Source organism: Salmo trutta, chromosome 24 (genome assembly GCF_901001165.1).
Source record: "Salmo trutta chromosome 24, fSalTru1.1, whole genome shotgun sequence".
NCBI classification, from domain to species: domain Eukaryota; kingdom Metazoa; phylum Chordata; class Actinopteri; order Salmoniformes; family Salmonidae; genus Salmo; species Salmo trutta.
Window position 1 is genome coordinate 28,239,370 of NC_042980.1, and position 13,909 is coordinate 28,253,278.

General features: G+C 42.4%; 2 protein-coding genes and 2 non-coding genes across 6 annotated transcripts; 2 read left to right on the plus strand and 2 right to left on the minus strand.

The window, feature by feature from the left end:
* The first annotated feature begins 1,120 nt into the window (after positions 1-1,120).
* Positions 1,121-8,589, plus strand: rubcnl (rubicon like autophagy enhancer). 3 transcript variants are annotated; one of them, XM_029711708.1, is made up of 14 exons: positions 1,273-1,594; positions 1,829-1,936; positions 2,253-2,913; positions 3,056-3,132; positions 4,805-4,997; positions 5,324-5,378; positions 5,519-5,654; positions 5,919-6,058; positions 6,192-6,256; positions 6,844-7,082; positions 7,495-7,556; positions 7,903-8,056; positions 8,188-8,278; positions 8,376-8,589. In XM_029711708.1, the coding sequence occupies exons 2-14, from the start codon at positions 1,913-1,915 to the stop codon at positions 8,477-8,479; spliced, it is 2,001 nt and encodes a 666-aa protein (XP_029567568.1). In that variant the 5' UTR covers positions 1,273-1,594; positions 1,829-1,912; the 3' UTR covers positions 8,480-8,589. The 3 variants fall into 3 exon arrangements, with proteins under 3 accessions (XP_029567570.1, XP_029567568.1, XP_029567569.1); XM_029711709.1 differs by having other exon boundaries at positions 1,832-1,936; XM_029711710.1 differs by lacking the exons at positions 8,188-8,278; positions 8,376-8,589 and adding an exon at positions 7,303-7,381 and having other exon boundaries at positions 1,121-1,594; positions 7,903-8,028.
* Positions 8,590-9,120: 531 nt separating this feature from the next.
* Positions 9,121-9,231, minus strand: trnal-caa (transfer RNA leucine (anticodon CAA)). The gene is made up of 2 exons: positions 9,194-9,231; positions 9,121-9,166 (listed from the first exon to the last, which is right to left on the minus strand). It is a non-coding gene; the product is annotated as a tRNA-Leu (tRNA).
* Positions 9,232-9,699: 468 nt separating this feature from the next.
* On the minus strand, positions 9,700-9,808 carry trnal-caa (transfer RNA leucine (anticodon CAA)). Its single transcript has 2 exons — positions 9,771-9,808; positions 9,700-9,745 (listed from the first exon to the last, which is right to left on the minus strand). It is a non-coding gene; the product is annotated as a tRNA-Leu (tRNA).
* Positions 9,809-10,028: 220 nt separating this feature from the next.
* Positions 10,029-13,909, plus strand: dhrs12 (dehydrogenase/reductase (SDR family) member 12). Its single transcript, XM_029711711.1, has 10 exons — positions 10,029-10,206; positions 10,481-10,614; positions 10,987-11,069; positions 11,763-11,855; positions 12,066-12,147; positions 12,272-12,333; positions 12,594-12,698; positions 12,847-12,937; positions 13,080-13,217; positions 13,376-13,909. The coding sequence occupies exons 1-10, from the start codon at positions 10,151-10,153 to the stop codon at positions 13,486-13,488; spliced, it is 957 nt and encodes a 318-aa protein (XP_029567571.1). The 5' UTR covers positions 10,029-10,150; the 3' UTR covers positions 13,489-13,909.

The window sequence follows — 13,909 nt, forward strand, 5'->3', positions numbered from 1 at the left end:
AGACCTACTATGACATGACTATCTGTACTGTAGCCTACCTATGTAGTTCATATGAACTGAGTGATACAGAACAATAACATATCTTAGGGATGCAGTCACAGTGAGTATGGGTTTTGAATGATTGAAAGGCCTGCACAATAACTTTACAGAATTACAATTACAGAAAAACTTTTCATACCATTCATTTCATGTTATATCTTGGATGAGGATTCCTGGAGTTCGTTGAGTCTGATAGAGAAACCGAGAGAGAGCGAGAGAGAGGGAAACACACACAGGGAGACAGAGAGAGAGAGAGGGAAACACACACAGAGAGACAGAGAGAGAGAGAGGCCTCACTGCCAATGAGAGTGCTGAGTCAAGCGCTTGAATAACCTGCTTGCATCAGCAGATATAATGATCACTATGGGGGCTACACAATAAACACACATACACACTGACACACACACACATAAAGTGAGAGAGACAAACAGAGAGGCAGAGATATATGCCTTCAGATACAGAACCGAAATAAGACAGTGAGTGAGAGTGGTGGAGTGACAGGCTCGTCTCTGTTTTGTCATATCTCATTTCTCATCCTGTCATCTTTCAGTCTGGTTACATCTGGAGTTAGTAAAGGCTTATGGGATTCTATTCCAGACTAATCCTGCTTAAGAGAAATAGCCTATAGTTCTACTATTCCCAATATTCATGACAGTGTGACTATTTCTTTTCAGGGCCTGAAAAGCCAGTCCACATCTTTATGTCACTTCCCACTAGGCACACACTGGTTGAATCAATGTTGTTTCCGAGTCATTTCAATGAAATTACATTGAACCAATGTGGAATAGACGTTGAATTGACGTCTGTGCCCAGTGGGTTATTTGTCACTTTCACCCCCGTACTTCATCTTCTATTATTATCAGATGATAAGTACAATGCAAATAAATGGATACTCCTGATAGTTCCTCTTTTCTGTTCAAGCTGCATTCTGCAGTGACACAGGGTTCGATAGGCTTAAGGCTGATTTCTGCAACATCTCCTTCATGCTGAACAAAGCATTACTTCACTACTCTTGACCCAAACATTAATAAGGAAGACTATTACATATGGATTAGGTTCAATCTATTTCTTTGTGCATGAAAACTCAATTCTCACCAGAGATGTGTGAGCTGTTGGAATTAATGCGTATAAGATTTAGTAGGCCTACTTGTCAAGTCAAACATATAATAATGTGTAGTTCTGAGACACTTCTTGGAGTTTGAGCCTTTGACCTTTGATAAATCATTTATTACACAAAGACATAGCTCACTCGCTATTTGAACTTGGAGTTTGGAAATTAAGAGCTTATTTAAAAATAGCTTGTTTATCTAAAGTTGTCGTTCACTTCATCGTTTGTTGAGGAACACCCACAGAGAGGCTTCTTGCGTCTGGTTTGAAAAGGGCATTGCTTTACCACAGAAATGTCAACCCAACATTAAATACAGGAAGTAAAGATATCCTCCGACCAACTCCTTGCTCAACAAGTTGACCGTTTTACAGCTGTGTTATTTCAGATGTCACACGACAAAAAGACTCAGGTTCAACCATGTCCTTCATTTTGGAATCATACAAAATGGTGAGTACTTTATAGTTTGACAGAATTTGAAATAGTTTCAGAGATTCTAAAGGGGATCACATATGTGACTGTTCTGATGGTTTCAATACTACTTGTAGGTGTATCTAAACTTCAGCATACATATAGGTTTGACGTCCCCATTGATATATTGTTCATTTGTAATATTCTAATGACAGTAAAAAAAAATCGAAATATCCAAGTGATTATTATTAGAATAATTCTGTATCATTTCAGAAGCTCTACAAAGTCAATGTCCTTCATGTCCATCCGTCAGTCAAACAGTGAGCTCTGACCTGCACTTGATTGTCCAACTCTAATATGGACTCACAGCATATCAAAAAGGTTGGTGTTCATGTGGAAATATCCCCCTTCACAATAGAGATATGGTTGTAATATTAATATCTTTTACAACTTTTTATTGTATCTGCATTTATGGGAAAGTGTCATATGAAGTCAAATCATCTGTCAAATGAACTTGTAATGTTGGAGATGAGAATATATTCTGTGAATACTAACTCAAACAATGCCACCATGCAAGTCTTATAAATTTCAAGTTGATCTGGTAGTTTCCATTCAGGAAGTATAACAAGAGCAGTTGTTTTGAAGGAAATTGAGGTATAACTGCGTTCATAGAAAATCTCTCTCTCTCTGTGTGAAGGTGGTCAGTCGAGGCACTGCCTCTCCTCTACGGAAGTCAAACTATGTGAGCTGGTATGTGGACACTGTCCCCACATCCCCCTATCTAAGTCCAAAACACAGACACTGCACTGACACAGAAAGCAGCGGGGAAGAAAAGAGCACAGGGCAGTCCTCTCATGATGATGATGATGATGAAGGACACTTTAAGAGTAATGAAGCACCAGGGAGTTACTCAAACAGAGAGGACACCTCTCTGCTGACCCCAGGTGATGACCAATATCACCTGCCCAGAAGTAGCTCCGTTATCTCCCGCAGGAGGAAGTCCTTAACATGGCATGGAGATACAGGGCTGTCTCTGTCTGCATTGACCCCTACTACTTTGGCCCCTCTGGGTCTTAGTAGTGACCCCCCATCAACATCTGACCGATATCATCTTCATCTTACTGAGCCCCCACTGGCAGCAGAGAGGTCAACTGGTAGTGTAAAGGCAGAGTCTACCCCCTGTCACTGTCCTACTATATCTCAGTCAGATAAGCCACGCTGTGTCTCCATCTCTGCCAACCTGAACCGCTTGCTTACCAGCGGGCTCCATCTGCCCTTCAGGGGCTCCCAGGGGCCAGGGCTGGACCAGGAGGAGGGTCCCCGACTACGCTCCACCTCTGATGCCCATCCACAATTAGGTAACCTTTTCAGCTGTCCTGATATGGTAGACTTTACAGGTATTTACAGGTGCAGAGGGAAAATAAGAAAGTGACAACTCAAGGTTCCTTATGTCTAGTTCACTGATTGATGTGCTTTTGTCATTGTGCTTTGACATTAAAGTGCCTATTAAGGATAAAAGATCAAGCGATATTACACACTGCTCTGCAGACATTAAGACTGGCTGTGACCTGGACAAGGTAAATTACCCTCTCTGAAACATATTCGCTTATTTATATTTGCTTATTTATATTTGTTTATTTTTTAAGCATCTACAGTGTATTCGGAAAGTATTCAGACCCCTTGACTTTTTCCACATTTTGTTAAATTACAGTCTTATTCCAAAAATTGATAAAATATTTTTTTCCTTCAGCAATCTACACACAATATCCTATAATGACAACACGAAAACCGTTTTTTAGAAATTTTAGCAAATTTATTGAAAATAAAAAACAGAAATACCTTATTTACATAAGTATTCAGACCCTTTGCTATAAGACTCGAAATTGATCTCATGTGCATCCTGTTTCCATTGGTCATCCTTGAGATGTTTCTACAACTTGATTGGAGTCCACCTGTGGTAAATTCAATTGACTAGACATGATTTGGAAAGGCACACACCTGTCTATATGAGGTCCCACAGTTGACAGTGCATGTCAGAGCAAAAACTAAGCCATGAGGTTGAAGGAATTGTCCGTAGAGCTTGGAGACAGGATTGTGTCGAGGCACAGATCTGGGGAACAGTACCAAAACATTTCTGGAACATTGAAGGTCCCCAAGAACATAGTGACCTCCATCATTCTTAAATGGAATAAGTTTGGAACCACCAAAACTCTTCCTAGAGCTGGGCACCCGACCAAACTGAGCAATTGGGGGAGAAGGATGGTGTCTCTGACAGAGCTCTAAAGTTCCTCTGTGGATATGTGAGAACCTTCCAGAAGGACAACTACCTCTGCAACACTCCACCAATCAGGCCTTTATTGTAGAGTGGCCAGATGGAAGTCACTTCTCAGTAAAAGGCACATGACAGCCTGCTTGGAGTTTGCCAAAAGGCAGCTAAAGTCTCTCAGACCATGAGAAACAAGATTCTATGGTCTGATAAAACCAAGATTGAACTGTTTGGACTGAATGCCAAGCATCACATCTGGAGGAAACCTGGCACCATCCCTATGGTGAAGCATGGTGGTGGCAGCATCATGCTGTGGGGATGTTTTTCAGCGGCCGGGACTGGGAGACTAGTCAGGATCGAGGCAAAGATGAATGGAACAAAGTACAGAGAGATCCTTGATGAAAACCTGCCCCAGAGCGCTCAGGACCTCAGACTGGGGCGAAGGTTCACCTTCCAACAAGACAACAACCTAAGCACACAGCCAAGACAATGCAGGAGTGGCTTCGGGATACGTCTCTGAATGTCCTTGAGTGACCCAGCCAGAGCCCGGACTTGAACCTGATCGAACATCTCTGGAGAGACCTGAAAATAGCTGTGGAGCAATGCTCCTCATCTAACCTGACAGCGCTTGAGAGGATCTGCAGAGAAGAATGGGAGGAACTCCCCAAATACAGGTGTGCCAAGCTTGTAGCATCATACCCAAGAAGACTCAAGGCTGAAATCGCTGCCGAAGGTGCTTCAACAAAGTACTGAGTAAAGGGTCTGAATACTTATGTAAATGTGATATTTCATTATTTTAGTTTTTATATATACATTTGCAAAAATGTCTAAAAACCTGTTTTTGCTTTGTCATTATGGGGGTTACATCCTTAGTATAACAATAAGGCTGTAACATAACAAAATGGGGAAAAGGTCAAGGGGTCTGAATACTTTCCAAAGGCACAATATGAACTCTGACATGATGCTTTTTGCCTGGTGTGTAGGAGAATGCTCATTTCATAGTGGTGGACATGGTGCTGGAGGCCTTGGAGGGGGTGAAGTGGGCTGTGAGTCTGAGTCAGAAGAGCTGTGAGGCTATGGGGAACCATACAGAGGCCTCGGAGGACTTAGGGGCCCAAATCTGCAACCACCCCTCAAAGACACACTCTCTTGTTTCCACTGACAGTGGATATGAAGGTAGGGAGCAAGAGGATGTAGTAATGGAAGAGGGCTTTAAAATAGTTATGAATTGTCATGAAATTGTCATTAACATTTTGGACAAGATCATCTTGAATGCTTTCCTTTCATTGCCGACCAATGTTCTTGGTGTGTAGAGAATTTATGCAAACACAACCAACCCACCCGGTCATATCAGATGCGTGGTCATACAGGATTTAGATAGAAAGCCATTTAGGGGTGTGGGAGACAAGGACTTGACAGAGAAGGATGTGTCAGTGGGACCATGTGAGAGAAGAGTGTTCTCTGAGTTAATGTGTTTCATATCACCTCTGTTTGCATTGTAGGTTGTGGCGCAAACAATAGACCAATAACCAGAGGCGCTAATATGTCCTTTAAAAGGTAGAAACAAACAAACAGCTACAACCATCACACCTCTGATTAACTGTGATTGTATTCATCATAGTCTTCATACAACAGCCTACAAAATCATTCCTATTCATCTTGAGTCTTGTTCTTACCCCCATTATGTCCATACTCAGTTCCCTGGGTTTTCCCATAATGTGCTGCTCTGCTGAGGGCCTAGCCCAGCAGCTGGTGTGTGACTTCAGGAAGCAGTGGTTTCCCACACAGGAGCTGAAACGCGGCCGTCAGAGCATCAGAACCTCGCTGCAGGAAGTGAGAATCACTGTGGTTACAAAATGTGCCCCTGCAGTCAAACACACAAATACAAAAGCACATTTTAACAGGCAAACCTTCTGTTGACAGTTCTATTCCGGCTAGCTGGAAAATTGCAACAGAGTAGATTTGTGAAATATCGTCACTGACACATGAGGAATGACTGTGAAATGGAAATGACTTCAATAGGATGTTTACACCAGACAGGAAGAGTGTTTACCAATCACTGTAGCAATTTGACTGATTGTCCTACTCAATCCCCAGCTTCCTGGAGGGGTTTGTATGGTGAGTGATGCCCGTCTTAGTCTGAGTGAGGAAATCAGACAGAGAACCAGGATGAGGGGAACTCTGAACTGGGCCCCGCCCCGGTTCCAGATCATCTTCAGCGTCCACCCCAGCCAGAGGTCAGTATGGGGTCACACTGACTTCACTGATGATGACTATTCCTACAATACATTTGTTCTCTTCATTTGTATGTGAATCAATCTGCAATAAGTCTGTTAATCAGTTTTCCTCATAATTCTGTCTCCTGCCCAGGCGCAGTGAGGTTGTTGCCTCCCAGCACTTCCTCTGTGCAGGCTGTGGAACTGAAATAGAACCCAGTAAGTACTACTCTAGTCCAGAGAGCTGTACAATCTGGGTGATCCACCTGGAGCCACAGCAAGCCCTTTAATGTCAAATCTGAGGCAGAGCTCTGTACATATTTCCTTTGCTGTGTGGCGCTCTGAGATTTCATGTTTTTGGGTGGTTGTGGAGGAATTCTCTGACGTGTGTGACTGGATGATTTACGGAGCTCACCTGCTGTATATTACCTGTGAGAGGACCACACACACTGCATACAGTCTCACTCTTTCTCTCAAACACACACACACACACACACACACACACACACACACACACACACACACACACACACACACACACACACACACACACACACACACACACTGCTGGGCTTTCACTGACAGAGGCCTGCTGGTCTGCTAGGAGATTATGTTGTTGTTAAGGTTGAAGATCCAAGTTTAACTGCTTAACTGTAGCCTTTTTACTCCACCTCGTGAATTCATTTCTGAACTAAACAAAAATCATACAGTGTTGCAGTTATCAAAGCCTTAGTATGATCTATCCTGTTGCTTTCTACATTATATGAATATCAGTCCATCTAGATCACATTGCTCTCATACCTCAGGATACATCAAGAAGCTGCGCTACTGTGAATACCTGAGCAAGTACTTCTGTGACTGTTGCCATGGCGGTGCTGAGTCTGTGATACCAGGCCGGGTGCTGACCCAGTGGGACTTTGGAAGGTACCCAGTCAGTGATTTTTCCAAGCAGCTGCTAGACTCTGTGTGGCACCAGCCTCTCTTCGACCTGACCTGTGTTGGCAAGACCCTTTACAGCAGGGTGCGAGAACTGGGCAGGTTCAGGGTAAGTAGACTCCTTTAGGAGCTAAGATACTGTATACAGAGTTTCAACTAGTCTGGGGTCAGTTCTTATTATTATGCTTGAGTGCGGTGTGTGACTGTCGACTGAGAATACAAACTGGGCATGTCAGTGGTTTAGGTTCAAGCTAACAGCTGCAGGTTTATAGACAATGAGAGATATGGTCTGGGATCAGTTTTACAGCAGTGGTGAATCTCTTCTTCAGCAGTGTCTGGGGTGCTCATGTCTGTACGAAGAGGAAACTCAGAATAGGGATCTCGGAGTCACTGGGAGAATGTGGATTAGTATGTGACTTTGATTAGTTCTCCTAATATTCAGTGGCGACATGCAGGGAATGTTGCCGAGGCAAATCCTCACACACATATTGATTACATTAACACTCTTCTCCCCTCCCAAGGACCTGCAGGAGCAGCTACTAGGCATTAAGAGACTGCTGAAAGCATGCAGATTATCTGAGGGGTAAAGACATCCACTTAATTATTCTCCCTTCACCAATATCTCTCACACTCTACTTTCTCATGCCAACTTCTTCACCACACATGGCACTTTTCGCCTTATTTAGAGATAAACTGCATCAATCTGTTGGCTGTAGGTTGCAGACGGCAACCATCCAAGTATTAATTGATTGAGCCATAACTCGCTGTACAGATGAAGTTAAGAACGTTTTTATCTGGACAGATAAAAGGGTTATGATCTAGCCTGGGTATTGATTTAGATTTATTATGAATAGCCATAATAGTCTTGGTGCTTGACAATGTTCTTAATCCCCCCCCCCCCCCCCTTGTGCTGTTGTTATCATGCTCAGGGTCCTGAAGGAGTTTGAGCAGCTTCCTGATCACCTGACACAAGAGCAACACGTGTTCTCCATGGATGACCTCCTGAGGGTTAAACGGGGTCAGCTGGTGCCGCTGGCCAGGGCCATGCTCCGGGTGGCCATCGACCATGTGGAGAGCTGTCAGGTATATCCACCAGTTGCAAAATCACAGATGGACAAATAAAGTTATATTCTAATATCTTGACTTCACCTATAACCTCAGCAGTTATGCAGTGTTCAATTGTTGAGACTAAGATCTGTTGCGTTTTACCCCAGGTCTGCCTGGCTAGAGGCTTCATCTGTGAGTTCTGCAAGCAGAAGGATGTGTTATTTCCCTTCCAGAGCGAGACCTGCACACGCTGTCAAGGCAAGTGTTTTTCTGATCAGACAGACAGCCCCCTTTTCACCTTTACTTTTTTTTAAATCCATATAAATCTGATAACGATGCATCTCTCTCGTTTTAGTGTGCAAGGCCTGTTTCCACAAAGACTGCTTCAGAGATGAGGAGTGCCCTAAATGTGCACGGATCCAATGTCGAAAAAAGCTGATGGACACGTTCTGCCTCTAGAGTACATGTTGGAAGTGTGGGAAAATATCCTCACATTGTTACATGTGTTTGTCTTTTGAATCTGAATACAGAGTATTCCCAATAATAAAATGCTGTGCATTAAAATGTAACAGTATCATTTATATTTGAATTCACTAAGCATGTCACATGAAAGGAGCAGGTACTGAGTCAGGTACGGACCCTCCCCATTTTACCAAGAAGAGAAGATGCTGCTTAGACCGAATATCACAATGGGTTTTATGAATCAGAGTGGGATTGTGTTTATCTATCATTTTCGGAATTACAATACTGTACCTTCTGCTCAGTATTACAACAAAAAATGTGGAACATAGCGACATCTGTTGGACATTTGAGTGAATCACCTCACATTCTAATGGCCATAAAACAATGCCATGCACTGATGTCAGAGTGATATAATTTCGACCTCTATTCACTCATTATGCTGTATCCCAGGACTGTAACATTTGTATTGGGTGAAATAGCCTAAAGCAGTCTGCTGAATAACCCCAGTTGACATGCCCTGATATCAAGCTTTGAAATATCATCCACTTTACAATTGACATTATCTTGTAACTATCACAATAAGACATGTATATACTCACCTACTAGCCTATATTGAAGGATGAAAGGTCAAAAAATATTGTCAGAAGTGGGATTCGAACCCACGCCTCCATGCAGAGACCAGAATACCCCTTATCCAGGAAGGATTTTCACCTTGAGTCTGGCGCCTTAGACCGCTCGGCCATCCTGACAACTCAGATAAGTGAGAGAAAACAGAGCATCTATTCATTCAACGATGAGTGATTATCGAGATAATTTCTTAAAGATACTCATTTTCATGATAGCTACAGTAGCTTTTCACAGCCAAAAAATGTGAACCTTACGATATCGCTAGCTAACCATTTCCTTTTTGTTAGCAAATCTAGCTGGCTAGTTAGCATTTTGTTTGGAAATAGCTACCGTTAGCTAGATATCGTACTACTAGTGTTATAGCAAACATACATATAACATATACACTGGAAATGAAGAAATAATATATTATAATAACTTAAGATGTAGAATAACATTTTATTTGGTATGATGTATGCATTGTCAGTGGTTGAGCTTAGTTTAAAATCAACATTATACAAGATATGGCACTTTATCGGCTTTGCTCTTAAGGGTTGATAAATTGTCGTTGGTTGCTGTTTTTTACTAATTTTCTCCCCGAAAAAAAAGACTGTCAGAAGTGGGATTTGAACCCACGCCTCCATTCGGAGACCAGAAACCCCATTACTATGGAAGGTTGAACCTTGAGTCTGGCGCCTTAGACCACTCGGCCATCCTGACAACTGAACTTTGAAGAGAGCAATATTACTTATAAAGATAAATATAACAGCCATTTTATAAGTTAGATAATAATTAGATTTGTTGGGGTTTTAGGTTCGCTACACAGTTTACTGTTGACTAAAGACTTACCAGTATTTACACATTTGTTATTTTAGCTGTATTTAACTAAAGACGCGTTACCCCATGTGACTGTTTGCCCCACCCGCGTTGGACGAAGTAACGAGTCATTCTTATAAAATGTAAAAAGAGGCGTGTTTTGTCTAGTGTTGTTATACAATGTTACAGTAGCTATATAACTCTACTTAAAATAATTATCCAGCTAAAGCAGCTAGCTTCCTAAAGATGTCGTTTTACAGAAACGCCGTTTGGTTCGTAAAAGGACTTCAAGAATACACAAAGTGAGTTTCGGTTTTTGCTAGCTAGTGTTGCACAAAAATAGAAGGTTGGAATTGTATAGGTTTGAATGACTAACACGCGCACATGCCTTCACAGTACATATTGATGTTACTAAAGAATCCATGTATTTGTTAGTAGTCATACAATTACTATGCTGACAACCTCAATATAACTGCCTTTACGTTGCCTTTTTAAACATGTGTTTGCTTTATTTTATCTCAGTTCCTTAATCACCATTAACCTTATGTTGAGATGTATTTTTCTTTTGATCAACAGAAGCGGATATGAAGCAGCAGCTAAGCAGTTTAATACTGGGGACCTGGACGTGAACCTGAGTGGCAGGTCTTTTGTAATCACTGGGGCCAACAGCGGCATTGGAAAAGCTACAGCCCATGAAATAGCCAAAAGAGGTAAGGCAAAGTCAATGTCCTATGAGTGTTTAAAACAACAATGAATATGGTTTTCACCTTGAAATGTACGCCACTAATCTAATATAACTGTTGACCATTGTTTGTACACATTTTTAGATTCCATTACAGTGAGTGAAAGGCTAGTTGATGATTAACAGTAGATTTATGAGTGAGTGCTAGTAGGTGGGCCAGATGGCAACTAACCTCAAGGTGAGGTCTCATAGAGGTTTATATAGACAGACTCACAGACCAATCATGAGGACAATATGGTGTTCAACTCCTCAGGTGGCTGATCATTAGTTGCGTGAAGGGGTTCTTTGAGGTCATTATAGTTTACCCAGTGTTTGATATACGGTTATGGTTTTATTGCAGGAGGGATTGTCCACCTGGTGTGTCGTAACAAGGAACGGGCACAGGAGGCGAAAGAGGAGATAGTGGAACATAGTAAAAACCAGGTAACGAGGACTGAACGACACAAAGAAGGAATCAGTACAGAAAATAACACCACACATGTTTATTCATGCCCAGCAAAGGTCTGGTGAAGGATGAAGAGCAAGCCATTGAGTAAATTGTGAACAGCTTTGTTCACGGGGTCACAATGTGGCATATTCATGGGGTCATCATGAGTTAGGTGCTGCACAAATTAGCTAGGCTAATCTAACAATGATAAGGATCTTTTATGCCCAGTTGGGTGGAAGTTGAGGTGATTTACAGATGAGATGATCTGTTTCTTGCCTTGCTTAGACTGATTATTGTGGACAAGCACTTAGTCAAACAGAAACAGAGGATGGTTTGATAGTTCCTGCACAGTCATGTCTGGGGGTTGTTACGCCTCTGGTTTGGTAGAAAAGTAACACTGCTGTGTCTATACTCAAGTCCCCGGCTCACACTCCCAAAATTCCATGTTTGGCTTCTTTGTGATCCAATTTGAATACTGTAATCAATCTTTCCAACTGCCAGCGTAATAGTTCAGAATCAAATCAAATGTATTTATATATTTATATAGCCCTTCTTACATCAGCTGATATCTTAAAGTGCTGTACAGAAACCCAGCCTAAAACCCCAAACAGCAAGCAATGCAGGTGTAGAAGCACTTAATGTGCTTCTATGTTGTTTCTTTTTCATTGACATTTTCTTTGTCTCTGCAGAATGTCCATGTTCACATCGTTGACATGTCCAGTGCAAGACAAGTGTGGGAGTTTGCAGAGAGCTTCTCAAAAAGCAACAGCATTCATGTACTGGTAAGGTATCTGTTAGGTGGGTGAATCATCTCCAAGCCCCACACATGGGTTAGTCCATTGAATAGATTAAAGGGTTGATGGGCTGCTAGTTTGAATAGGATGATATATGAATGATTCAATATGAGTGATTGGGTATGATTCAACATGAGTGATTAGATTCATTGAATTAATTCAGTACAAGTTTATTAATTATGATTCTTTCTCCCCCAGATCAACAATGCAGGGTGTATGGTAAACCAGAAAGAGCTGACAGAGGAAGGTGTAGAGAAGAACTTTGCTACTAACACTCTCGGTAAGTAAGATCAACCCAAGGGCAGTAGTCACGTCTCATTGGAAACAATGCACACCACTTACTTATATAGGTTGATATGTTTTCTCACAATGTTCTTCCTCATCATTACTGTTCACTTGGTTAGGTACCTTCATCCTAACCACAGCGTTGATACCAGCCCTGAAACAGGCACAGGACCCACGAGTGGTGAGTAATGTCCTGCCTTAGACAGATGACATTGGCCCAATCAATGAAATGAGAAAAGTTTGAAAAGTGGCTCTTGTATGGCCTTTAGTTCTGTGTTTGCCATTAGTTCTGTGTTTGTGTTTGCAGAGGGCCTAGTGTGTCTGAACAAATGCATCAAAGGAATCTATTACATATTACAAAAACAACAAAAGGACATGTTCCATCTGTCTAGCAGTCTAACAGCCCATATTGTCACGATGATAATCACCCCTCTCCTCCAGATCACAGTGTCTTCAGGGGGCATGCTGGTCCAGAAGATGAAAGTAGACGACCTGCAGTCTGAAAAGGGGATGTTCGACGGCACTATGGCCTACGCTCAGAATAAAGTTAGGATATGGTGCATCTCTACTACCCACTCACCCCTGAGCAAATGCATTATCTAGCCTATGACCACAAAAATAAATCTGTAAAAAAGTATGTTACAGTTCTGTTATATTCTCTGTGAAAGTGATGTGCTGTGTGTTGTGGTGACAGAGACAACAGGTGATACTGACCGAGAGATGGGCGTCCCAGCATAAAGAGATCCACTTTTCATCAATGCACCCTGGCTGGGCTGATACTCCAGGTACACTTATCTAAAGTCAGAAATCTAGACAAATATTCATCAGTACAAGCCTCCATGCATTTCTTAATGATTATTCTGTGTTGGAAAAACTCCCAGCATCTGTTGACTTGCTAATGTATCTGTGTCTCTGTGTTCCCTGTAGCTGTCCAGTTGTCCATGCCTGACTTCCATGCTAAGATGAAGAACAAGCTGCGTACGGAGTCCATGGGGGCCGACACGGTGGTGTGGCTGGCTGTCTCAGCAGTGGCCTCCAAGCAGCCAAGTGGACTCTTCTTCCAGGGTGAGACACCGGGATGGAGAGGGCTGAGGGTGGAACAGGAAGGGGAGGGGGTATTTTTGCTGAGAAATGCCTCCTTGATAGATACATCCTAGCTGTTCAGATACCGTCCTGCTATCTCTTACATCTGCTCCTCTATTTTCTTTCCCATAATGCCCCAGACCGAATGGCGGTGCCCACACACCTTCCGCTGGCTTCATCCAGGTCCTCTCCGGCCGATGAGGAGAAACTGCAGGCAATACTGGAGCAGCTCGCACACAAGTTCAAACCTTGACCTCTCCTACAGCAGTCAAAAGGTTATGAACAGACAGACCCTCAAGCCCATGTGTCCGTTGATAAACACTCCTCATTATAGATATGCACTGTATAAAGCGGACATAGCGTTAATATTTTTACAACCATTTTCTATTTATGATGATGATTGTGTAGCCACACAGAACATTTCAATGGCTCATGTTTGGGGTAGAGGCCTTCACTGGTCATTCTGAAATGGACCTGGGGCTTTCCCATCCAGACCTGATATGCATAAGTTTGTTTAAAAAAAATAGAGACCTGTTCCGAAAGGACCCGTGGACAACTAGACCCGTTCCGTATAGACCTGGTCTGGTCCGATCCAGACCCGGTCCGTTCCGAGTAAGACAAGCAGCAGAAAAGTCCATTTTTAAGCTACTTTATTAACCGGAGCTGATTAAAAA